We start from the raw sequence: 27063 nt of genomic DNA, 5'->3' as shown, positions 1-27063 counted from the left end.
ACTTCTCTGAAGAGAAAGAAGGATGGCCACATGAAGAAATGCTCAACCTCTTTAAGCCATAAAAGAAATGCAAATCAAAACAACATTGAGATACCACCTCACCCCAGTTATAATGGCTATAATCAAGAACTCTAATAACAACAGATGCTGGAGGGGATGTGGACAGAAAGGAACCTTACTTCATTGTTGGTGGGAGTGTAAACTTGTTCAACCACTTTGGAAAGTAGTATGGAGGTTCCTCAAAAGACTCCACATAGAGCTCCCCTATGACTCAACAATCCCACTTTTGGGCATTTACCCAAATGTTTACAAACAAGACCACACTAAAGCTACCAGCACGACTATGCTTATTGCAGCCTTATTTAAGATATGGAACCAACCCAGATGCCCCTCAGTAGATGAATGGATCAAGAAAATGTGGTATATATACACAATGGAATCTATGCCTCCATCAGAAAGAATGGCATTGCCCCATTTGTTAGGAAATGGAAAGGTTTGGAAAAAATTATATTAAGTGAAGTAAGCCAGGCCCAAAGAAACATAGGTCCCATGGTTTCCCTTATTTGCAATAACTAGTATATGTCTGAGACAAGCAGAAATGGTCAGATAAATTGATGTTAGGTGAAATGAACCCTAAGATAAATATTCAAATGTTTTTTTCTTTCATGTGATTGTTTCTAACATATTTATAAGATGATTTCTTTGTTCCTTTGTATGTCCCTCCCCCACGGTATAACCCACTGTATTTGATGTTGGTATAAATTGTAGAGGGGAAGGGAAAAAACAAATCATTTAAATAAGGATTCAGGTGGACCCTTTGAGACAATGAGATGTACAAGTCATTATGTCAAAAAATGAACTTTACAACTTTGGCAGGGGGGTGGAGGGGTGGGGGGGTTGGAGATGGGAAAGGATGAGAAAGGGAAACAAAGGAGGAGGCAACAATGCTTAATAAGAAGTGCACCCACTATCTTGCTCATGTAATTGTAACCCCTCTGTAGATATTTTCACAATAAAAAATTCAATTAAAAGAAGATAAACATAAATTTTAAAAAGGACAAAACACTATAGGACTTGCAGAAAGAAAAGGCAAAGTAGCATAAGTAAGCCTCTTCTTATCAATAGTTACTCCGGATGTCAACAGAATAACTCAATTGGCTCAAAGGTGTGGAGATGAGATATTTATAGTATGTTGGCTGTAGTGAATATGTAACTAGCTACTATAGTGTATGTAGTCCTCACAGGAATTATATTCAAAGAGCATTTCTCAATGGTCATTACTGAATAGTCATTTGTTACTATGCTTGAAATAGTATAGTAATGAATCCTATATTTTTTCCTTATAGTGCATCCCTATGATACATTTTTTAAAAGAAACTAAGTAGTTCTATAAAGAGGTTTCAGTTCCACAGGTCAGGTTATGAGTACAATGCTTCTTGATAAAGTCACCCCTTTCACTATTCTTCCCATTTTCCCTGTCTCAGCCCTACCCTCAAGTTACATTGTTCAGTGTTTGCATAATGTTAATAGACTATAATGACTGCATTTATTTTCCTTTTCTCCCTCAATTTATGTATGGTATAGTTTATAAATAGGCACTAGAAGATTAACAATAGTACAGCAGAGACTAGAGCGATATACTTAATAAAAGTTACATGAATGATAAAAAAAAAGAATAATATGGTAAACATAGTTGTGCTGGTAGCTTTAGTGTGGTCTTGTTTGTGATCATTTGGGTAATTGCCCAAAGTGGGATTGCTGGGTCATAGGGGAGCTCTATGTGGAGTCTTTTGAGGAAACTCCATACTGATTTTCAGAGTGGTTGAACAAGTTTACACTCCCACCAACAATGCAGTAGGGTTCCCTTTTGGCCACATCCCCTCCAGCATCTGTTGTTATTAGAGTGCTTGATTTTTGCCATTCTATCTGGAGTGAGGTGGAATCTCAATGTTGTTTTAATTTGCATTTCTTTTATGGCTAGAGAAGTTGAGCATTTCTTCATGTGTCTATTGGCCATTCTTATCTCCTCTTCAGAGAAGTCTCTCTTTAAGTCTTTAGTCCACTTATTAATCAGGCAGTTGTTTCTTTGAGGATTTGTTGTTGGGGGATTTAATTTTTGAGTTCTAAGTTTATTTATATGAGGCCCTTGTCTGTTGTATGGATAGTGAAGATCTTCTCCCTGTCCATGGGCTTTCTATTGATCTTGCTAGCTAGGTCCTTTGCAGAAGCTCTACAGTCTAATGCAATCCCATTTGTCCAACCTTTCTTTGATTTGTTGTGTTTCTGGGTCTCTATTAAGAAAATTTCGGCTTGTGCCAAGGAGCCCTAGTATTTCTCCTATTCCTTCCTGTAGCTAAAATATGGAACCAACCCAGATGTCCCTCAGTAGTTGAATGGATCAAGAAAAAAAAAAATATATATATATATATATATTGGAATTCTATGCCTCCATCAGAAAGAATGATGCTGCCTCATTTGTTAGGAAATGGAAAAACTTGGAAAAAATTATATTAAGAGAAGTAAGCCAGACCCAAAGAAACATAGGTCCCATGGTTTCCTTTATTTGCAATAACTGGTATACATCGAGGATAATCTTACTGGACAAGCATAAAAGGTCAAAAGCTATGTACACATGACCATATAAGATGATGCTAAGTGAAATGAACCCCAAGATAGGGACACAAAAGGTTTTCTCTTTGTCGCTGTTGTTTTTAATGTACTATGTGATTTTTTTTGTTTGTTTTATATGTTCTTCCCCCATAGTACAACCCCTGTTGTCACTGTATTTGATTCCAGTGTCCTGCATCTTGTATATACATTTTTCTAATTTGGGGAGGGAAAGGGAAATAACAAGATCCTGAAAGAAGGGTACATGTTGATCCATTAACAATGAAATGTACAAGACACTACGTTGAAAATGAACTTTATAACTTGGAGTTGGGGAAGGGAGGAGTTGGGGAGGTGGAGAGGGAAGGGATGGTAGGGGAAAAACAAAGGAGGAGGTAACAATGTTCGATAGGAAATGTACTCATTACCTTACTTGTGTAACTGTAACCTCTCTGTACAGTATCTTTACAATAAAAAATATTTTTCAAAAGAAGACTATGATATCATTTGCAGGGAAATGGATGAACCTAGAACAAATCATGTTAAGTGAGGTAAGTCAAACTCAGAAACTGACAAATGGCACATGTGTCCTCTCATATGAGGAAGCTAGATCTAAAATACACCTGGACAGGCTAGCTTACACAGGACTCTAGACATTCACACACAGTAAGACCAAAGAAGAATACTTGTAGGAAAGGACCACAAAGGTGCAATGTCAATGTGCATCAGCTCATACAAAATAATATTTATCAAAATGAACTGCAGGAAATAGAAACAAGAAGGTTTATGCTTCATTGGGGGTTTTTTGTTTTCTTTTCTGTCTTGTTTATTTATCTGTCTTTGGGAGCATAAGAGTAGCACAGAAATGGAGGACTAAAGGGTGATCAAATACAGCAGTGGTACTCACTAGACACTATGTTGAAATGAACTATACAACTTATGGGTGGGGATGGGAGGGAAAATCTGGGAGAGAGTGAGGGAATGGGTGACATTATTCAAAAAGAAATGCACTCTTCACATGACTTGTGTAACTGTAGCCTCTCTGTATATCACCTTTTGGGGGGGGAGTGTCAATCATGGGACTTGAACTCTTGGCCTGAGCACTGTCAGCACTTCAGCTGAAAGCTAGTGCTCTACTTGAGCCACACAGCCATTCCCAGTTTTCTGATGGTTTTTATTGGAGATAAGAATCTCAAGGACTTTCCTGCCCAGGCTGGCTTTGAACTGTGATCCTCAGATCTCAGCTCCTGAGTAGCTAGGATTACAGATGTGAGCCACCAGCACCTGGCTCTTTATACCACCTTTATAATAACAATAAATTAATTTTTTTAAATAAAGGTTTAAAAATGTCTTCCTCTCTATCCTATCTCTATCAAAAAGAATCCAGAAAACTTTTATCATGATTGTTATGTCAAAAAAGGGAGTGGGTCCCTCAGTAGATGAATGGATCAAGAAAATGTGGTATATATACACAATGGAATGACATTGCCCCATTTGTTAGGAAATGAAAAACTTGGAAAAAATTCTATTAAGTGAAGTAAGCCAGGCCCAAAGAAACATAGGTCCCATGGTTTCCCTTATTTGCAATATCTAGTATATCTATGAGTCAAGCAGAAAAGGTCAGATAATGTGATGTCAGGAAAATGAACCCTTAGATATGTATTTTAATGTTTTTTTCTTTCATGCATGTGTTTCTAATGCATTTATAAGATTATCTCTTTGTTGCTTTGTATGTCCCTCCCCCACAGTATAACCCCTGCTTTCACTATATTTGATGTCAGTATAACTTGAGGAGGAGATGGGGAAAAACCAGTTGTTTAAAGATACAGGTGGACCTGTTGCAACAATGAGAAGTACAAGTTGTCATGTCCAAAACGAGCTTTACAACGTCGGTGCGAGGGGGGGGGGGAAGGAGAAGGATTGGGATTGCGGGGGAGGGGGGAGGCTGGGAAGGGATGTGAAGGGTAAACAAAAGGAGGAGGCTGCAATGTTTGGTAAGAAATGTACGCATTATCCTGCCCATGTAATTGTAACCCCTCTGTACAGTATCTTCACAAATAAAATAAAATAGGGAGTGGAGTAAAGCTTTTATATTTTTGTGTGTTTGATTTTTCTGTGCCAGTCCTGGGGCTTGAACCCAGAGACTGGGCACTGTCCTTTAGCTTCTTCCTTCAAGGATGGTGCTCTACCACTTGAGCCACAATTCCACTTGTAGATTTTTGCTGGTTAATTGGAGATAAGAGTTTCATGGACTTTCCTGCCCACTCTGGCTTCAAACCTCAACCCTTAAATCACAGCCTTCTGAGTAGTGAGGATTGCAGGTGTGAACCACCAGTGCCCAGCCAAGCTTTTAAAATTTGAGGAATGCAAAGAAAATCTCATTTTGGTCTTGGTTTCAATATTGAAACCAAGCTTAGTACCCTCAGAACCAAAGAGAGGAAGGTTCTCCAAGGAGAGGACCTTCATTCTTGGGCAGAAGTCAGTCAAATGGATGGACAATTTGTGATCATCTCTACCCCCAAATGGCAAGAAACAGCAGCTCCAGAGCTGCAGACCAACCCGAAGATTTCTTCTTTTTTTTTTTTTTTGGTCCGGTTGTGGGGCCTGGACGCTATCTCTCAGCTCTTCAGCTCAAGGCTAGCACTCTACCACTTGAGCCACAGTGCCACTTCCGGCTTTTTTTTCTTTTTGCTTATGTGGTGCTGAGGAATCGAACCCGGAGCCTCATGCATGCAAGGCAAGCACTCTACCACTGAGCTACTTTCCCAGCCCCAACCCGAAGATTTTTTTGCTCCACTTGAAAAAGGACGTTTGGAGACATTTCCTTTTAGATTGTGAATGTTTCAAAATTTCACTGATAATCTTTAATAAAAGACAGGGGACTGGCCCCTAGAGTATGATCATGGTTCTTCACTAATCTATTGGATGAACACCCACATTCTATATCAGTTCATATGTGTGACACGCAATGAAGAATAGTAACAGGGCCCAACATGTGACAGGTATTCCATCATCACTGGGAATAAATATGAGCTGAATTATGACGAAAGTATATGCAACAGAGCCAATATAATACCCATTAATATGCAAGATTCATAAATATGGAATTTTTTGTTTTCCCACTTGAGAATTGCAGGGGTTTAGAATAATACTTGACATGTAGAACCCAATAGATAATTGTTTCATTAAATGTTAAGTGAATGAAAGACAGCAGGAAAACCTCCTAGCATTTTACACAGTAGGTCCCAATCCATTTACTGCTCAAAATGGTTCTAAAGCAAAATTGGTTGGTGACATGGCTCAAGTTTTAGAACAAGCATGACATCCTGAGTTCTAACCCCAGTACTGCCAGAAAAAAGAAGGCTGGGGGTGGGGGTGGAGGATATGATTGTTTAAAACAACCACAGGAAAAATTTTTATAATTGTTGAATCCAGGTAACATATAAATAAAGGACTATTATACTACAATCTTAGCTTTTCCTCATATTTTCCATTCTAAAAAGAATTCAGCCAGGTACTGGTGGCTCATGCCTATGATCCTAGCTCCTCAGAAGGCTGAGATCTGAAGGTCATGATTCAAAGCCAGCCCTGGCAGGAAAATCCCTGAGACTCCTCTCTCCAAATTAACCAGCAAAAAGCCCAAAGGAGAGCTGTCACTCGAGTGGTTGAGTGCCAGTTCAGAACAAATAACCTAAAAGTACATTCGAAAGTATAAAGATATACAAAAGCATAAGCCCTGAATTCAAGCCCCAGGATTGAGCACCAAAATAATAATAATAACAACAATGACAACATACATAAGAATTCAAAATTTTGGGGGCTGGGAAGGTGGCTCAGTGGTAGAGCGCTTGCCTTGCATGCTCGAGGCCCTGGGTTCGATTCCTCAGCACCACATAAGCAAAAAGAAAAAAGCCGGAAGTGGTGTTGTGGCTCAAGTGGTAGAGTGCTAGCCTTGAGCTGAAGAGCTGAGGGACAGCGCCCAGGCCCAGAGTTCAGGCCCCACGACCAGACCAAAAAAAAATTTTAAAAAAAAAAAAGAATTCAAAATTTAAGTCTGAGGCATCCCACAGTTACTAGGCTAGGAAGGACAAGTGGCCCTGAGCCCTCCCGTCACCCTCCATCACTAGTTTAACCTGGAAGCTATTAAACACACAGGCTGCAGGTTTCTGTAAGGTTTTAGGTGAGGAAAAAACACACAGGAGGAGGTAAAGGTGAAGAAAGAAAAGTTTATTGGGGTACGCTCCCAGGCACACTCCCTGGTCAGGATCAGAGAGGTCGCCCAAAATCTGGTTGTAGCAGGGTGGATATGGCCAGGGTCAGCAGGAACTTTTAACATGTAACTTGTTTTGCAAGTTTGAACAGTTTCAGGCTAGTGCCCCCAAAGAACGATTGGGACAGGTGGTGTATAATTGGGACAGGTGGTGTTTCAGGAAGTGGCTTTTCTCAGCTGCCTCTGCCCTCCAGCGGCCTGTCAGTTTCACCCTAGACAAACAGGCAGACTCAGCAGTAACCAGCAGGCTCCAGAGTTTCACCCTAGACAAACAGGCAGACTCAGCAGTAGCCCAGGCCCTGGAATGGAAGCATTGTATTTCTTTCTCTGCTGATTCTGCAGCCCTCCTGAGCTGGGAGCCCTGGAAGCTGTGAAGTGGGGTGGACCTACCAACCTCACAAAAGAATGTCACAGGGCACTGGTGGCTCATACCTGTAATTCCAGCTACACAGGAGGCTGAGATCTGAGGATCACAGTTCAAAGCCAGCCCAGGCAGGAAAGTATGTGAGACTCTTATCTCCAGTTAGCCACCAGAAAACTGGAAGTGGCACTGTGGCTCAAGTGGTAAAGCTCTTGTCTTGAGCTGAAGAGCTGAGAGACAGTGCCCAGGCCCAGAGTTCAGGCCCCATAACCGACAAAAAAGAAAAGAAAGAAAAGAAAGAAAGAAAGAAAGAAAGAAAGAAAGAAAGAAAGAAAGAAAGAAAGAAAGAAAGAAAGAAAGAGAAAAAAGGAACGTCATCCAAAACATGTCTTCAACCTGTCCAAGGTGCCCATCCAGCCCTGAAACAGGTCTCAAAAAGACCTGGCCAGTTGGGGGCCCTAGATCATTGTTTGCTTGTTATTGTTGTTTGGTTTGGTTTGGTTTGGTGGTGATACTAGAGCTTGAACTCTAGTATCACCTAGGGCCTCTCACTCTCTCATGACTTTCATACTCAAGCCTAGTGCTCTAGGTAGCACTTGAGTCACAGCTCCACTTTTGGCCTTTTGGTAGCTAATGGCAACTAAGAATCTCTCAATATGTCCATCTGTGCTGGCTCTGAACCATGATCCTCAGAGCTCAGGCTTCTGAGTTGCTAGAATTACCGGCATGAGCCACAGGGGCTGGCTACATGGATGGTTTTGAAAGAAGTTTGCAAGTATGCCTCAGTGTTCCCTTGAGTCGTGGGCACCCCTGCAGGGATGCTGGCTCTTTACCACAAATCCTCTCCAACCGCGTTAGGACCAGGCCCTGCTTCTCTCTGATTTGCAATCCTGACCCCCTGCCAGGCGCTAAGCAGCTCATAGCAGGGGGCTGTTCTAAATACGAATGAAGACTAGAAGCCTGAAGAGGCCTGTTACGGTCCTGATTTCCCACTCCAGTCAGGATTCTATTTTGCATCTGTACTAGAGGCCCGTGGAATTGACGGAGGGAAAGGCCCAGAAATCCACAAGGATTCCTTAAAAATGGAAAGGGTTGCCTTGGGACCAGGCAAAGTGTAGCACTGTCCCCAAGTGGTCACTCCGAGTCATTGCAGGCTTCCTTCATACAGAGCCAGCAACCTGGCTTGCTACATAACCCCCTTACCTTAACAAAGTATCCTTTTCCTTCTTTTCCCTAACACTACCTTGTTTATTTTTCTAGACATAGATACACAGGCTACAAAATCTGTAAGGTCCAAAGTGGTCCCTGGTGGTTCCCCTGGATGAGTAACGGAGGTCTCCACCGAGTCCTTTTAATAACAACCACACAGCCCTGAGCCCCAACCCAGGGGGTGAGCTTCCAAAAGTGCCCGGAAGTTCCCATCGAGTGAGAAATGTAATCTGAACAGATGCCAAGAACGTTTCAAATGGGCAAAAATGGTTACAACCTTGAAATGCCTGGCCAAATGGACTAATTCCTCCGGAGATCTTTGCGATTGGATTAAGCGACAAGAAGGATGCTACTGGTGATCATGAATCTCTTATGCCTTGGAAGGTGAGACAGGGCACAGAACTGTTTGGGGGGCATCTTTCCTTTTCCTGGGCGTCTGGGGCTCTTCACTGGTCCACAGCACCAGCTGTGCTCAGAAAATTGGCCTAAGATTTGGGGTTTGAGTTAAATAAAATGCCCTGAAGCGAGCAGGCAGCTCCTAAAAGCAAAAAGTAGCACTAAGGTGTCTGGGGAATGCGCTCCCTCTAGCGGTGGGATGAGGAAACACCGCTGTTAATTCCGGGTCGTGTTACCAGAAATCCTCAGAGCAACTGGCCTGGAAGCTGGGGCCCTGGGTTTCAACACCAACCTGAGGTTTCATAGTGTGTCCACTGTCTTCAGGAGGCCGGTGAAGCTATTTGTTTGAAGACGCTCATCTGTGAACTTTCCATGTCAAGGTCGCCATTTTGCCCAAACACATCCTTTAGATTGATTCACTGGAAGGGAGAGTGTAAGGGAAAAGCAAGTTGTTGTGGGTTGGTTTTTGTTTGTTTTTTTTAAATGATATTTTGTAGTAACTTATTTAACTGCTTAGGCTTGATTTGTAATACATTCTACCAATGTTGCAAGAAATTCTAGATGTTGGCCTGTGCTGTTGGCTCACACCTGTCATCCTAGCTAACTCAGGAGGCTGAGATCTGAGGACCACAGTTTGAGGTCAGCCCAAGGCAGGAAAATCTGTGACCTGTGACACTCTTATCTCTAATTAGCTACCAAAAAGTCAGAGGTAAAGCTATGGCTCTTAAATGGTAGAGTGTTAACCTTGAGGAAAAAAAAAAAGCTGAAGGACAACAATTTAGTTTAAGCCCCAGCACCAACACACACACACACACACACACACACACACACACACACACACACCATGAGAAAAAAGAAAAATTGTAGGTATACTTAAGTCCTTCATCTTTCACGGGGGATGGATGGGAATATGTTCAGTGATACCAGTGCTGAGCACTGTGACTCAGGAAGGACACATTGCTAGCAGGCTGAAGGAAAGAGTTACTTCCTGCTTTTCATGGGCCATGTTAATAACTTGCTGGGTAGCCATTGAGAAACTAGAATTGATAAATGTATAGGGAATCCCTTGGCAATAAAACAGGGTGGGGGAGAGGGAGGGAGACACAAAACAGCAAGATGCTGGTGGCTGAGATTTGGAGGATCACCAATGAATGCCAGCCCAAACAGAAAAGTCCAAGTAAGGCCACTTCCAATTAACTAGCAAAAAGCTGAGCTGGAGGTATAAGTGGAGAGACCCTGAGTTAGAGATCCTGAGGTCAAGCCCCAGAACAACCACAAAGAAATGAAGACAAAGCAAAAACTCCTGATATGGAAGCCTGAAGTCTGCCTTACAGTCAAACCTTCCAATGTGTATTGACTGTGTTCATTTAGCTATGAATATTTTATTCATTCAGATAAGGTGCATATATTACACAGTTTCTCAAGTGAGCCATATGTATTATACATCTGATGGTAATCTGAATATTATTAAGTAAAATATGTAAATTTTCACTTCATGAAGAAAGAAGACAAAATATTAGTTGTTTTTTTCCTTAATTGATCATGGACATAATTAATTGTCCTTTTGTATATAATGAGTTGTCAACTGAAGTAATGCTACTTGATAGTGTTTGATTTTTTTTTTAGGAGTCAATTTAATAATTATGTTTTAGAACAAAATGGAAAACAAAGACCAGGATGGATGCAGAACAAACCAGTATCTTGATGGCTTAGAATCTGTGTCAGAGAGATGAAAGCCCAGCACAATTCCCTTACTATAGGACGGGGAAACTGAGGCCCAGCCACCTGAAGGAGCTTGCCAATGTCTCCTTATTCATTTTCCCTGGGGACATTGGCTGAAAGTCCCATGTCTCAGAGTTTTCATTGTTACTCAACCCCCTTCCAACTTTGAAGCTTCACTGGCAAATGAGGAGGTTGGATAAGGGTCTGTCTGTGATGCTCCAATTTCCCAGAGCTCCTCCCCCATGTGCAGCATTCATGATGAACATGAACCAGCAGCTACAGATTTGCTGCAGTAGCTGGGAAACAGGAACCAGCCCCAGGGTCACAAGCCACGACCTTCAAGGAAAAAGAAGAATCCAAGCCAGGAGCTGGTGGCTCACACCTGAAATTTTAGCAACTCAGGAGGCTAAGCTCTGAGGATTGTTCTTCAAAGCCAGCAGGGGCAAAAAGGTGCATGAGACTTTTACTTCTAAGTAACCACCAAAAGTGCAGCTGTGGCTCAAGTGGTAGAGTATCAGTCTTGAAGGAAAATGCCAAGCAAGAGCATGAATCCCTGAGTTCAAGTCCTAGTACTAGTACAAAGAAAAAGAAGGAAGAAAAGGAAGGATGGGAGGGAAAGAAAGAAAGAGAGAAGAGGGAGGGAGAGAGGAAAGAGAGAGAAGAGGGAGGGAGAGAGGAGAGAGAAGACTGAGGGAGATAGGAGAGAGACAAAGACAGAGACACTGAGAAAGAATGGAGGGAGAGGAAGGAAAGAGGGAGGCAGAAATTCTTTCAAAGTGAGAGAAGCAAGAAAACTTTGTTTGACCTTGAGGGGTGACCTTGGACCTTGAAGGACAACTAGACTCACAAGGAAAGAAAATCTCAGTGAGGAAAAGTGGAGAGACAATGAATGGAATCTTGGAGAGAAATGTGCATCCAGCCAATCGCTTTGGTTCCGCTGGCCATGGAGACGTATAGGGGAGAAGAGAAGAAGGAGAGCTAGAAGACATGCCAGAATGTCTCAAAACGGGGGTGCCACCACAGAAATATGATCCTGAACAGTGACTAGAGCCACAGTGTGGCAAGGGATGGAGAGAATGAGGGATGAGGATGAAGAGACGTTTTTGAAGCAAGCACTTGGAGGCTGATTCATTGTGACAAAGGCCTCCTCTCCAAGGAAGCCAGGACGCTCTGGATCTAGGAGAACTCTGGCCTTGTTATGGGAGGGGCAGGAGCCCTGGCTCACTCACTGTATGGTTGTCTTGTCACCCTAAGCCTCCGTTACATAATACATATTGTAGTGGTTAACTTTACATAGCAACTTGCTTGGGCCACAGGGTGTGCAGATATTTTCTCACAGATTATTCTGGGTATTTGGGGATGCAGTTAATTCTCTCTCTCTCTCTCTCTCTCTCTCTAGATAAGGTATTAAGATATAACCCATGCTAAGCTTGAACTCCCCCGTTCCAGCTTCAGAGTATTGAAATTAAAAGTGCACTCCTTCAACCAAGATGAACAATTAGGGGCTGGGAAGGTGGCTCAGTGGTAGAGTGCTTGCCTTGCATGCTTGAGGCCCTGGGTTCGATTCCTCAGCACCACATAAGCCAAAAGAAAAAAACTGGAAGTGGCACTGTGGCTCAAGTGGTAGAGCGCTAGCCTTGAGCTGAAGAGCTGAGAGACAGCGCCCAGGCCCAGAGTTCAGTCCCCATGACCGGACCCAAAAAACAAAACAAAACAAAGATGAACAATTATTCTCTATTCTGGTCCTGGGGCTCAAGTCTCAGGACCTGGGCACTGTCCCTGAGTTTCTTCTTTAAGGCTAGTGCTCTACCATTCGAGCCACAGTTCCACTTAAGGCTTTTTGGTGGTTAAAGAGTCTCAGGGACTTTCCTTCCTGGACTAGCTTTGAAGCACAATCCTCAAATCTCTGCCTCCTGAGTAGCTAGGATTACAGGCGTGAGCCTGGCAAAATAAACATTTCAATCAATGGATCGAGTAAAACATGTGGACATCTCTAATGCAGGTGGGCCTCATCCCATCAATTGAAGATTTGTTGTTGTTATTATTTTAGCTAAAATGCCTCAGATTCTTCCCCCCACCCCCACCCCCACTTTGGTGGCAGCAGGGTTTGAACTCAGGGCCTTGTGCTCCCTAAACTAGTGCTCTTACCACTGATCCATGCCTCTAAGCCTCTAGGCCTCAGGCAAAAAGACCATCCTTCTCACAAATAAGGAAAGAAATTTTTAGCTAGACATGATAGCTCACACCTGTAATTCCAGCAATTTAGGAGGTAGAGATTGGGAAGGTGAAAGTTTTAAGGGTACCCTGGACAGAAAAGTTCATCAGATCACATCTCAGCCAATAAGAGCTGAGTACAACGGTGCACTCATCTCAGCAATATGAGCAGTGTACAGAGAAAAGCCATCCAGGTTGGCCTGAGCATAACACAAGACTCTATTCAAAGGATCACTACTGCCAAATGGACTCATGGCAGAGCATCTCCCCAAACAATATAAATCCCTAAATTCAAACTCCAGTACCAACAAATAGTCTACAAGTATGATCCCAAAAGAGCTGGCCATGCAGAGGAATTCTGAAGAATGTCTTTTGTTTGTTGGAAGGGCAGTTTGCCTTCCATATAAGATACTTATCTAGGAATTTTCTCTTTCCTGGAGCTCAAGGTGATTACAAAAGATGACTGTACCAGAGACTAGCTGAGATCAAAAGACACAGACCCAAAGTTGGGGGACTTGTAGTTAATTCACAGAGCCCAGCAAAAGCATCTCTGAGGTTGCCTCTTGCAGTTGAGACAGTAATGACTCAAACCCCCAGAGATAAACCTCATAGAACTCACTCAAAGTCACATGATTTTGGTCTTGAAATAGAAAGTATTTTCTCCAAGCCAGGTACTGGTGGCTCATGCCTCTAATCCTAGCTACTTAAGAGACTGAGATCTGAAAATCGAGGTTTGAAGCCAGCCTGAGCAGGAAAGTCATTTCTACAGATTCACACAGCCCCTGGCTTCCCAAACCTGCGAAGAGCAAGAAGTCCTACTAAAGGCATGCCTACTTTTTGAGAATCCTGTTGGGACCCAGAATAAAATGGCTCCCATGGCAACTAGGATCCCTTGCTTAAGAGCAGAGGGAAATGGGGGTCTCCCTCTCCCCACACCCCTCTTCCTTGTTAGAGATGAAGATTTTTGAACAGGGAAAGTGAATGAGCTGTGAAGTCAAGAAAAATAATTGATTGGGGGGGGGGGGGACCTGTATGCTGGAGACCAAAAGCTCAGCATAGCATGTATTTCTATTTTAGTAGAAACAAGTCTTCATTAAGAAGTTTTTTTCTTTATTTTGTCATGGGGCTTGAACTCAGGGCCTGGACACTGTCCCTCTTGCTCAAGGCTAATGCTCTACCACTTTGAGCCACAGCACAACTTCCAGTTTTCTAGTGGTTAATTGGAGATAAGAGTCTCACAGACTTTCCTGCCCAGGCTGGCTTTGAACTGTGATCCTCAGATCTCAGCCTCCTGAGTAGCTAGGATTACAGGTGTGAGCCACCAGCTTAAGTAACTCTTAATAACAACAACAACAAAAAAAAAACCTCCATATTCTCTTTACAGATTTGGCCACCATAAGTTAAAAGTCCTTGATCATAAAATATATGGTTTTAAGGTTTCTTCAAATTGAATTTATAATCTTTATGACTTCTCTACATATGCATAATGAAAGAGTGTGACAAAATTAGCCATTTCCCACACTCTCCCTTTTCCACCACTCCTCTGCCTTCTACCAGGTAAACTCAGGCCGCTTTGGAGGGTCTGCAGCTGCCTTCATCCTATTACTAGCATGCTTCCTGTGACCTTCCCTCTACGACTCTTCCCTCATCCCTTTCCTCTTCCTGCTCTCTACAAATTTGCCAGCAAATGGTTAGGGAGGAGAGGGGATCACATGCAGTCACTCTATTCAATATGGATAACGTACAAATTGAACTACATACTTGATGGTAGGGGGGAGGAGGGAAAATGGGAGAGCGCATTGGTGACATTGAGCAAGGTGCACTGTACTCGTTACCTGACATGGAACTGCAAACCTCTTTGTACAACCACTCTATAAAGAAAACAAATAAGCATGGTACTCACAACCTGACAAACGGAACTGTAACCTCCACACAGAGGTTACAGTACAACTATTTAATAATAAGGCTTTTTTAATAAACAAAATAATTTTTTAAAAAAACAAGCCAGTTGCCAGTGGCTCAAGCCTATAATCCTAGCTACGCAGGAGGCTGAGATCTGAGGATCACAGTTCAAAGCCAGCCAGGCAGCAAAGTCCATGAGACTCTAATCTCCAATAAACAACCAAAAAACCAGAAGTGGTGCTGTGGCTTTAATGGTAGAGCACTAGCCTTGAGCTGAAGAGTTGAGGGACAGTGCCCAGGCCCATAGTTCAAACCCTGCGACTGACAAGGAAAAAAAAAATTATATACTATCTTGAAAAACTAGCCACTCACAATTTCTCTCCTAAATACATGCCCTATTCTCTGAACCTGTGCACCAAAAACATATTCAAGAATGTTCTTAGCAACACGGGTCATGTTAGACACATGTATAGCAATTCAAATGTTCACCAACTGAGAACCAGATAAGAGACGATGGCATATGGATAACTAGAATACAATGCCCAATAAAAAATAACTAAATCAAATGTATTTTCCTCATCTTTTCTGAGCTAGGAAAATACATGTGATGTCATCTAGCAACTCCTAATTATTAGACAATGGTTCTGAGTGGGGTAGACAGGGCTGCTGTTACCAGGTCTCAGAGGCAAAGATCCCAGGTTCTTTTTCCCTACAACAAAGAACTGAATGAATGCAATGCAAAAAGAGAGAAGATACACTGTTAAGGGAGTCTGGGGTCCAGCAATGTGACTCAACTACAAACATGTGGTTAAGACTGTAAGCTCGGGGCTGGAAATGTGGCTCAGTGGTAGAGTGCTTGCCTAGCATGCATGAAGCCCTGAGTTCTATTCCTTAGTACCACATGAACAGAAAAAGCTGGAAGTGGAGCTGTGGCTCAAGGGGTAGAGTGCTAGCCTTGAGCAAAAGAAACTCAGGGACAGTGCCCAGATCTTGAGTTTAAGCCTCAGGACTGGCACGCCTTGGCATGCGTGTGCACACACACACACACACACATAATTGTAAACTTTCTGAAGCTTGAAGGATTATGGGAGGCAATTATGGTAAAAATAATGGGCTGATCTTCCAGAAATGAGGGATCCTGACAGAATCATGAGTTGTTGGAGTTTGGGGCGAAATCTCCACATGCAAGGGTTACCTTGCTTTAATGTACAAGATGCAACCCAAACACATGAATGCTTAAACAGGAGTTTGTTACCCAAAGGTCAGGCTAAGGATGAAGGGGGGTCAGCATAGATGTCTCAGTTTGGTTAGAGTTGGCCAGATGTTTTCTTCTTCATATCCCAGCTATTAATTATCCCCCAAGGACAGTGGCCAGGTGAGGCACTGGGGAGGTATAACGACTTCTGGGCATCGTGGGTTTCTGCATTCTTTCCCTACTGCCAACAGATTTATTCTGAAATATGGACAAGCATCTGGTCCTACTCAAACACAGGGGTGATGGCTGAGGTTAGGTCTTCCTTTACCCAGATAAGCTTCCCATTTCATTTCTATCCATTCATGGAGAATTGTCAGCTTTTTATCATTTCATTGGGGAGGGCAGATTGAGACAATCCCTTTATATCTACTGTTCTTGTAATTTAGCTTTCTCTGTTTACTTATTTCACCATCTGATTCTGGCCCTTTAGATATGTTAAAAAACAATCTTAGTCTCCTTTTTTTTTTTATCAAACTCATCATCAAAAATTGCCATAGTCTTTACGATCCTTGAAGACCAGAAAGCCTTTCCTGGATTAGATTTCACTCACACCCAGGGAAACTTGACCCTAGATCAAGCATGCCTGTCATCTCCTGACAATCAATTCCCTACAGTTGCCAGCTGCCACTAACAGCAGCATTGTTTTAGTGTGTGTATGTGGGGGGGGGGGGGTTTGAACTCAGGGCCTGGATGCTATCACTGATCTTCTTTTTCTTAGAGCTGTTAATGTTCTACCACTTGGGCCATAGCTCCACTTCTGGGGGTTCTTTGGTGCTTAACTGGAGATAAGAGTCTCATATACTTTCATGCTCAGGCTGACTTTGAGCTATGATCCTCAGATCTCAGTCTCCTGAGTAGCTAGGATTACAGGTGTGAACCATTGGTACCCAGCTAGCACATATCCTATAAAGGAGGATTAGAAATTCAAGTATAATTGGATTCCATAAATAACACATTGGTTCTTGGATCTAGCCACAGAGCTCTGCCACCAGCCTGTCTGAGTAGGGCTGAGAATTCTCCTTTCCCTCTGATACTTTATCCTCTGCATTTGAAATCAGAGCCTTCTACAGGGCTCACCCCTGGTGATCAACCACTCTCTGCCTCACTTTCTCAGGCACATGAGACTCAGCAGGTTCTAATTAGATCATTTTACATATTTACATTTTAGTTCACAAGTACTAATATCTTCCTGACCTAATAAATACCACCTGTTTGCTCCAGCCTGCTAAATTTTATTTTGTTTCCTCTTTGAGTGGCAGAGGTTAAAAAAAAAAAAAGACAATGAAAGTATGCCTTAATTATGTTGTCAAAATACAGATTCTCTATAGCATTTATCAGGCCTGTAGGGGTGGAAGAAAAAGAACATGGGAAAAAGAGCTATATTTTTAAAGACTTAGAAACCAATAAAATTCATTTTACATAAGAAACAGATGTACTGTATAGCTAATCTAAACTAAAAATTTTTTTCTGAAAATGACAAATCCTAACGGGAGCCCACTAGGAAAGCCAAACTTAAAGTTGAGGGTGACAGGGACAAAAATAAAGATAAATGAAGCCTACGAGAGGAAAATAAAGATCTGACATCACTTCTAACCAGGCCAGACAGCAACAGCACTGAGAACTGATTAGGTTTGTTTAAGCTAATCCAAAGCAGAAGGTACCCGTAGCTGATACTGAGAAGGGATGGGCTCCATTACTCTCCTTCAATACAGCAGTTGAGCTATGCTTTTCAAATGCACATCAGGCTCTGAGAGCGTGGCTGGTGATGGAGTCCTAGGCCCAGCACAGAGTTCCATCCCCGCATAGCCACAGTTACATAAAACAAACTAGAGATCACATCACACCCTCCAACACTCTCTGTCTTTGTCCTTCTCTATAGTGTCTCCATCCTGGCCTATCTGCAGTTTCGCCTACACTTGTGCTCTTGGCTGTACAGCATTTCATTTCCTTTTTGGCTAGTACTAAAGCTTAAACTCACTCTCCTTTGTTTTGTTTTTGTTTTTTTCCCTCAAATATGTCGCTCTAACACTTGAGCTATTCCTCACCTTCTGACTTTTTCCAGCTAACTGGAGATGAGTCTCATAGACTTTCCTGTCCTGGCTGGCTTTGGACCATGATACTCAGATCTCAGCCCCCTGAGTAGCCAGGATTACATTCATATGCCACTGGCACACAGTTTTGTTTCTTTTTTTTAAAATCTCAAATATAATGTAAAGTTTTTTATGAGTTTACCAACAAGTATTCAGTGTCTCTTAGAACTATAGCCATGAAAGATAGCCTTCAGGTTGGGGTTTCAAAACCACAGCTACTTTTTTTTTGGGGGGGGGGTCCAGTCATGGGGCCTGAACTCTGGGTCTGGGCGCCGTCTCTCAGCTCTTCAGCTCAAGGCTAGCGCTCTACCACTTGAGCCACAGTGCCACTTCCGGCTTTTTTCTTTTTGCTTATGTGGTGCTGAGGAATCGAACCCAGGGCCTCAGGCATGCAAGGCAAGCGCTGTACCACTGAGCTACCTTCCCAGCCCAAAACCACAGCTACTTTGTTGAAGCCAAAAATTCAACTATGGATGTGGACAAGAAACAGGAAAGAAAGCTGCAATTCACAAAATTTAATTTGAGATGGGTTATGGGGAGCAATGCTGGGGTTTAGGGTTTGAACTCAGGGCTTTGTGCTTACAAGGCAGACACTCTACCACTTGAGCCATGCCCCCTTAGCCCATAAATAATGTTTTTTTAAAGGCTTATTTTTTAATATTTTTTGGGGGGGTTAGTGTTTGGTCACTCATGGGGCTTGAACTTGGCCTGAGTGCTGTCCCTCAGCTCTTCAGCTCAAGGCTAGCTCCCTACTATGTGAGCCACAACACCACTTCTGTTTTTCTGGTTTATTGGAGATAAGAGTTTCATGGACTTTCCTGCCCAGGCTGGCTTTGAACCTCAATCCTCAGATCTCAGCCTCCTGAGTAGCTAGGATTACAGGTGTGAGCCACCAGCGCCCTGCTAATATTTCTAATTTTGATCACAGGTTTATGCCTGTAATCCCAGCTATTCGGGAGCATGAGATCTGGAGAACTGAGGTTCAAAACCAGCCCAGGCAGAAAAGTCCAAGAGACTCCAGTTTGAATTAAGCAACAAAAAGCAGTGTTACAGGTATAGTTCCAAAGCAATCTGAAGTTGAGTGCCAGTGACTCATACCTGTAATCCTACCTACTTGGAAGGTTGAGATTCTGAGGATCTCAGTTCAAGTATATCTAGGATAGATAAATGTGAGTGATTCTTATCTCCGATTAACCAACAAAAAGCAGGTAGTTGAGGTGTGGCTCAAGAGGTAGACAGCCAGCTTTGAATAGAAAAAGCCAAGTGAGAATAGGAGGCGCTGAGACCAAACTCCAGTTCGAGCATGGAATTAAAATTGAATTAATAAAATAACATTTTTAAATAGCATAACAGAACACAGTGAGACATGGGCCCTCAGACTACTCATTATAAGAATGAGAGTAATTGCCGGGCACCGGTGACTCATGCATGGAATCCTAGCTACTCAGGAAGCTGAGATCTGAGGATCATGGTTCAAAGCCAGCCTGAGCAGGAAACTCCATAAGACTCTTATCTCCAATAAACCATTAGAAAACTGGAAGTGGCATTGTAGCTCAAAAGCACAAGGACAGGGCCCAGGCCCAGAGTTCAAGCCCCACGACCACCAAAAAGAAAAAAGAGTGAGAGTAAAACTAATTATTTTTTACTATTAACAAAATAGATGAGTGTAATGCAACTAATAGTATGAGCATGATTACTCCCATGAGCTACAGAACTAAGAATAGCAAACTAGGAGAGAAAGCTAGAGCCAAAAGCAGGAATACAGACAGTAAAAGGAGTTAGGAGATAAGAACTGAGACAAGCTACAAGTAGGGACTCACGCCTGGAATCCCAGCCCCAGGAAGACTGAAGTAGGAGAAGTACAAGTTCAAGGTCAACCTGGGTGACATTGATACTCCTGTCTCAAAACTGTCCCTGTCACTCTTCAAAAAGGGGGCTTGGCCACAAGAGGGGTCAGGTACTTTGACAAGAGCAGCTTCAGAGAAGTAGAGGAGGTAGAATGTATCGGCAAGGGATGAAGAAGAAAATGAAAGGAAACAGGAGGAAGAATGAGGGACACTATTTTTTGAGATGTTAAGCTGTAAAAAGGAGCTGACAAATAGCAATGAAATAGAGACACAGGTCAAGGAAAACCTGAGATGCTACACTTACTATTACTCTTTAAAGACTGCCTACTCCAAGAGAGCCTGATGAGCTGATACTCAGGTATATAAAGCACAGGGAAGAAAAAAGGCACTGTCCTGGTCACAGGACAAGATGAGTGAGATACAGGAGTCAAGCCAGAACAAAATCCAGGCTCCATTCTTTTCTTTGCATAAATTAACTTCTGATGCCTCATTTTCATCTAGTAGGAGTAATAATGCAGCTGGCGTATTAATGAAGATTAAATTAGAGAATACTGTCTGTCACGGAATAAGTGGTCATTATTTTATCTTTTTATTCCCTGCCCTAGATCACTTTGCTTAGTATATTGTTGGGGTTAGAAAACTATTGAATGGATGTGTGAATGAATGGATGCATGGATGGTGGGTAGATGGATAAGTGAAGGGAGAGAAGGAGGGAGAGATGGGGGTGAATTGATGGATGGTGGGTAGATGGATGGATGGTAGATGGATAGATAGAGGGAGGGAGGGAGGGAAAGAAGAAGAGGGACAGTAAGTAGATGGATAGATGCATGGGTAGATGAATGGATGGATGGTGAATGGAGTGGATGGATAATGGATAAAGAAATCGATGGAAAAACAATGAGAATTGTGTAGAAGGGAAGTGCTGTACACGACAAATCTTAGAGAGATTATCAACAGTATAGATGTTTAGATCTTGTTTGACTTGGCTTTTTTTTTTTTTTTTTTGTCAGTCGTGAGGCTTGAACTCTGAGCCTGGGTACTGTCCCTCAGCTCTTCAGTTCAAGGCTAACGTTCTACCACTTGAGCCACAGAGCCACTTCCAGCTTTTTCTGTTTATGTGGTGCTGAGGAATCAAACCCAGGGCTTCATGCATGTGAAGCAAGCACTCTACCACTGAGCCACCTTCCCAGCCCCTTGACTTGGCTTCTTGATGCTTCTGTCCTCCAGGCCCTCCCCACCTCACAGCCAGAACCTTCTCCAACTCTTTTGAGCTTTTTGAGCTTCTCCTCCATTTTTGCAGAATGCCAGTGTCCCATAGATGAGTCCCAGAAGCTCTTGTTCTTCTTTGTCTGCATACATGTTGATTTCATGATGTTTGATAAGTTTTAAGTACCTTTCAGAGGATCCAAGAACTTGGATGGAGACCAATATTCTACCTTCACTAATCTCTAACTGAAACTGCATATTCCTTTTGTTCTTGAATAAAGAAATATTTCAATGTCTGTGGCTTTGTCACCAACGGAAATCACATTTTCATATTCAGTTACAGTTGTTTTAGATATCTGGAAAACCTGTTTTACTACTTTGAAATTATAGTAATTATTAGCCATATTAATCTGCTCTCTAATGTATCAACAAGGGAGCATATCATAGTACATTATCACAATTTTTAAATACCAAATTACATTTTAATATGCTTTTCCTTTGCAATCTTTTTAGGATATGTGTGTGCTAGTATTGAGGCTTGAATCAATGGCTTTGCATTGCATTCTCAAGGCGGAAACTCTGCCATTTGAGCCACAGTCCCACCCTGGCTTTTTGCCGGTCAATTGGAGATAAGAGTCTCCTTGATTTTCTTGCTTAAGCTGACTTCAAACCATGATCCTTAGACTCAGCCTCCTGAGTAACTAGGATTATAGGCACGTGCCACCAGTGCCCAGCTTTCTTTGTAACCTTACATAGTTTAAGCTGTAGAGAGTTATACAGGCTTCCCTCAACTGCCAAAGGGAGTCACAGCATGAAAAAGTATAAACACTCTTGGTTTAAGTGGACATTTGATATCTCCATCTGGGTAGCAACATTAGCAATATAAAACCAACCTTAGGACTCTCCCTCCAACCTTGCTCCTCTTCCCATCTCCTCGCAATACCAACCTACCAGCCGCTGAAGCCCAGACCTTAGGACCAAGATACTGTCTCTGCTCTATGTTCACTCACCATCCAGGTACTCTTGGAATTCCCACCCTACCCAGGAAGATTCACCAACACAGAGAATACTGTAAACCAAGTCTTCCCAAGAAAATGTGAATAGGTTCTTTTTTTTTGTCTGTGTGCCAGTCGTAGGTCTTGAAATTAAGGCCTAGATGTGATTCCTTGTGGTCCCTTGAGCTTTTTTGCTCAAGGCTAGCACCCTATTGCTTAAGCCACACCTCCACTTCCAGCTTCTTTGGTGATTAATCAGAGATAAGTCTCCTGGACTTTGCTGCCTGGGTTGGCTTTGAACTGCAATTGTCAGTTCGCAGCCTCCTGAGTAGCTATGAGTTACAGTAAGCCAACTGGCAAGGATTCTTAAAATTGCAAGAAAGTAGCACAATGGGTCTGGAATTTAGGATGTGTCTCTTCAGTAAGTTTCTAAGCCAGTAGTCACGGGGATTTTTTTTTTTCTCCTGAAGCAGAAAATTCAGACATCCATATGGCCCTCCTTTTCAAGGTTTACCATAGGGTGGGACAAATAGAGGTGGGGTGGCAGAGTGAAGAATGATGGGGACAAACAGATCCTTTAAGATGGCTTTATTCACTCCCAGTCAGGAAGAATCACCAGGATTCTGACAAGCCAGCATTCTCTGGGAGAACAGGATATGTCTCTGGCTTCCAGCCCTTCTTTGGACACTTCATAGGAGTGTGGAGACCCTCTGTGGCTTAACCTGGTACATACAGAGAACAGAATTCCTTTCATGAAAGCAGGAAAAACAGTTTCACTTGACAATGCTCCAGGGTTGTTGTTGTTTTTTTTTCTCCTAAACAAGCATGTGATAACTCATATTCAGAAATAGTCCTGGTATCTGTTAGATTTTTAAAAAGAGGTAGCCAAGTAAGAACAGCACCACACACGTGGTATTCAGGTAAGGGGTAGGTTTATTCAGTAGACTGCTGGGACCAGGCAAGGTTGGCACTCCACGCGGCTGGCAAAGAGGGTGTCTGGCCCTGGGTTAAGCCTTATATAGGGTAGGGGCGGGAAAAGGTGTGTCCAGGTAAAGGGAAGTGGGACCAGGTAAGAGGAGGTGGGACCAGGTGGGAGAAAGGTGTGGCCACATCAGATTCAGATGTGACCTCAGCGGGTGCAGATGGTGACCTCTTCCAGGTGTCCCAGTTGCCTAGGTAACGTAGGTATTGGGCGGGGTCTGCTCACCATCCAGGAATGGACCTGTTTGTCCTTAAACATCTGCTGGAGTTGACCTGTGGTGGTATAATATCTGAGTTGCTCATAATAAAGGGCAAAAACCTCTTGGTAAAGAAAAACCCCAGATAAAGGCTGATTACAGGTCAGCCTTTGCTTCTCCATCCTTGCTAAAAAGCAGAAGAACATCTCTCCCTCAGTCAAGTTTACCAAGCTAGCAGCTTTGCAGAAGGCTACTGACAACCTTGAGGCTTATCACTAGCTGCACTGAATTGCTGTATTAGTCAGGAGCTTATAATAAAAATATTTTCTATAATAGTGTCAATGGTATATATATTATATAATATATGATATATGTGTATTGTATATGGTATGTGATATATGTATGTGATATATATATATATATATCACATATGTTTCCTCACATATTGTACGGTATATTAAATAGGTAGGTTTCATTAGGTAGCCAATGAAGAGAATACCATGTGCTCTTCAGGCAGGAAAAGAAGTTTATTTACTGAACTGTAGCCCCCACAGTGCAGGGTGGAGAGGCAAGGCTGAAAAGGAAAAGGGGTGACCCACCCCCAGGCCAGGATTTATCTAGACCAGGGACAGGAAGAGGTGTGGCCAGGTGGGGGAAACGTGTGGCCACATTGGATCTAGATGTGACCTCAGGGCCTGGGACCCTGCTATGGTCAGATGGGAGGCTTGTGACCAGAGGTGGCTCGGGATGTGACCTAGCAGGAGGGAGAGATGACTGCTTCTAGGTGTGCCAGTTACCTAGGTAACAGATACAGGGAAGAAACTTAGCCAAGAGGTAAGGAGGTGTCTGCACTGGGCCAGCATGGCCCCAGGCAGATCTTACACATATATTCATATATATATATATATATATATATATATATATATATATATATATATATATATGTAGGTGAAAAAAGTCTCATGACCAGGGACTGGGCTGGAGAGGCTAGCAGCACAGACTGAGCCTTGTCCATGTGGATCTGAGTTGGGATATAAGGAGAGCTAACAGATGAATCCATTTGTATCCATCTGCCTCATCTATGAACTGGAATAGAATAAGAGGTAGTCATGAAGGCTTTCCTGAGGATTCAATAGAATTTGGCACATAGGTTGCCAGTCCTACCTACCCTCCAGGTATCAAAGCACAGTTGTGGCCCAATAAATAAGTGGGCTAAAGACTTAAAGAGAAACTTCTCTGAAGAGAAAGAAGGACAGCCAATAGACACATGAAGAAATGCTCAATCTCCCTAGCCATAAAAGAAATGCAAATCAAAACAACATTGAGATACCACCTCACTCCAGTTAGAACAGCTAAAATCAAGAACTCTAAAATAACAGATGCTGGAGGGGATGTGGACAAAAGGTTCCCTGCATTGTTGGTGGGAGTGTAAACTTGTTCAACCACTTTGGAAAGTAGTATGGATGTTCCTCAAAAGACTCCACATAGAGCTCCCCTATGACCCAGCAATCCAACTTTTGGGCACTTACCCAAAAGTTTACAAACAAGACCACACTAAAGCTACCAGCACGACTATGTTTATTGTAGCATTATTTACTATAGGTAAGATATGGAACCAACCCAGATACCCCTCAGTAGATGAATGGATCAAGAAAATGTGGTATATATACACAATGGAATTCTATGCCTCCATCAGAAAGAATGACATTGCCCCATTTGTTAGGAAATGGAAAGGCTTGGAAAAAATTCTATTAAGTGAAGTAAGCCAGGCCCAAAGAAACATAGGTCCCATGGTTTCCCTTATTTGCAATATCTAGTATATGTCTGAGTCAAGCAGAAAAGGTCAGATAAGATGATGTTAGGAAAATGAACCCTAAGATATGTATTCAAATGTTTTTTTTTCTTTCATGCAATTGTTTCTAACGCATTTATAAGATTATTTCTTTGCTGCTTTGTATGTCCCTCCCCCACAGTATAACCCCTGCTTTCACTGTATTTGATGTCGGTATAATTTGTGGAGGGGAAGGGGAAAAACAAATCGTTTAAATAGGGATACAGGTGGACCCATTGCAACAATGAGATGTACAAGTCGTTATGTCCAAAGCGAACTTTACAACTTTGGGGGGGGGCGGGGGGGTGGGGGGAGCGGGGAGGATTGGGAGGGGCAGGGGGAGGATGGGAAGGGATGGGAAAGGGAAACAAAGGAGGAGGCTACAATGCTTGATAAGAAATGTACTCATTATCTTGCCCATGTAATTGTAACCCCTCTGTACAGTATTTTCACAAAAAAAAAAAAAAGCACAGTTGTGCAGACTTGGTAGTAGTCTGCATCAAGGCAGGCTAGGTGGACTCTGCATTAGACATTAGTGCAGAAAGAATTGATTAGAAATGTCTTTTTTTCTAGTTCATTATTTGGCCCAGCCATCCAAAATCTTATTGAGGGGATGGGGGACGGGCGGTGGAGAACAGCGATACTGGGGTTGAAGTCAGTACTTTTTGTTTGCCAGGCAGTCATTCTATCACCAAGCCATAATCTCAGTCTTTTTTTGCTTCTGTTATTTTTCAAATAGAGTCTTCCTTTGTTGTTGCTGTTGCTGTTGTTGTTTTTGTCCAGTTGTGGGCCTTGAATTCAGGGCCTGGGCACTGTCCTTGAGCCTTTTTGTGCTCAAGGCTAGCATTCTACCACTTAAGCTACAGCTCTACTTCCAGTTCTTGAGTGGTTTGTTGGAGATAAGAGTCTCATGGGAATTTTTCTGCTCAGGCTAGATTTGAACTGCACCCCTCAGATCTCAGCCTCCTGAGTACCTAGGATTAAAAGCATGAGCCACCAGTGCCCAGCAAGTCTTGCTTTTTGAGTGTGTGAGCCAGTCCCGAGGCTTGACCTCAGGGCCTAAATGCTATCCTAGGACTTTTTGCTCAAGGCTACTAATGCTCTACCACTTGAACTACAGCTCCACTTCTGGCTTTCTCAGTAGTTAATTGTGGTAAAAGTCTCAAGGACTTTCCCACTAGGTCTAGCTTTGAACCATTATCTTCAGATAACAGCCTCTTGATTGCTACTGGCTCACCTGGCTGAGTCTCACATTTTTTGCTCAGGATCTTGTTCTTTTTTTTCTTTCTTTCTTTTTTTTTTTTGTTGGTCTCAGGGCTTGAACTCTGGGCCTGGGGGCTGCCCCTCACCTCACCAGCACTCTACCACTTCAGCCATAGCACCACTTCCCATTTTCTGAGTGGTTTATTGGAGATAAGAGTTTCTCTGCTTTTCCTGCCTGGGCTGGCTTTGAACCATGATCCTCAGAACTCAGCCTCCTGAGTAGCTGGGATTAAAGGCAAGAGCCACTGGCACCCAGTGTCAGGATCTTCTTATTTATACTTCTCATATATCTGAGATGACATACACCACTATGCTGAGCTTTTTATTGGTTGGTTCACAAAGGGTCTTGTAAATTTTTATTTTATTTTATTTTACTTTTTTGTCGGTCATAGGGCTTGAACTCTGGGCCTGGGCACTGTCCCTCAGCTCTTCAGCTCAAGGCCAGTGCTCTACCACTTGAGCCACAGCGCTACTTCCGGTTTTCTAGTGATTTATTGGAAATAAGAGTCTCACAGACTTTCCTGCCCGGGCTGGCTTTGAACCTCAATCCTCAGATCTCAGCTTCCTGAGTAGCTAGGATTACAGGCATGAGCCACCAGTGCCCAGCCATCTTGTAAATTTTTTTTCAATTTTTATGTAATTTTTTTTGCCCAGTCTGGCCTTGAACCATGACCTTTCTATCTTGTCCTCTTAAGTAACTGAGATTACGGGCCCAAT

At 42.7% G+C, this 27063-nt stretch overlaps 1 protein-coding gene across 1 annotated transcript in view; it reads left to right on the top strand.

The window, feature by feature from the left end:
* Nucleotides 1-3146: 3146 nt before the first annotated feature.
* Nucleotides 3147-27063, top strand: part of Slc28a3 (solute carrier family 28 (concentrative nucleoside transporter), member 3) — a 116801-nt gene continuing 92884 nt past the window's right edge. The window contains 1 exon segment of the mRNA XM_013031058.1: nucleotides 3147-3158. Within this exon segment, the coding sequence (XP_012886512.1) occupies nucleotides 3147-3158 (12 nt within the window).

The sequence above is a fragment of the Dipodomys ordii genome, unplaced genomic scaffold, assembly GCF_000151885.1.
Source record: "Dipodomys ordii isolate 6190 unplaced genomic scaffold, Dord_2.0 Scaffold137, whole genome shotgun sequence".
In the NCBI taxonomy this organism is placed as follows: domain Eukaryota; kingdom Metazoa; phylum Chordata; class Mammalia; order Rodentia; family Heteromyidae; genus Dipodomys; species Dipodomys ordii.
This window is presented reverse-complemented; position numbering and strand designations above follow the sequence as displayed.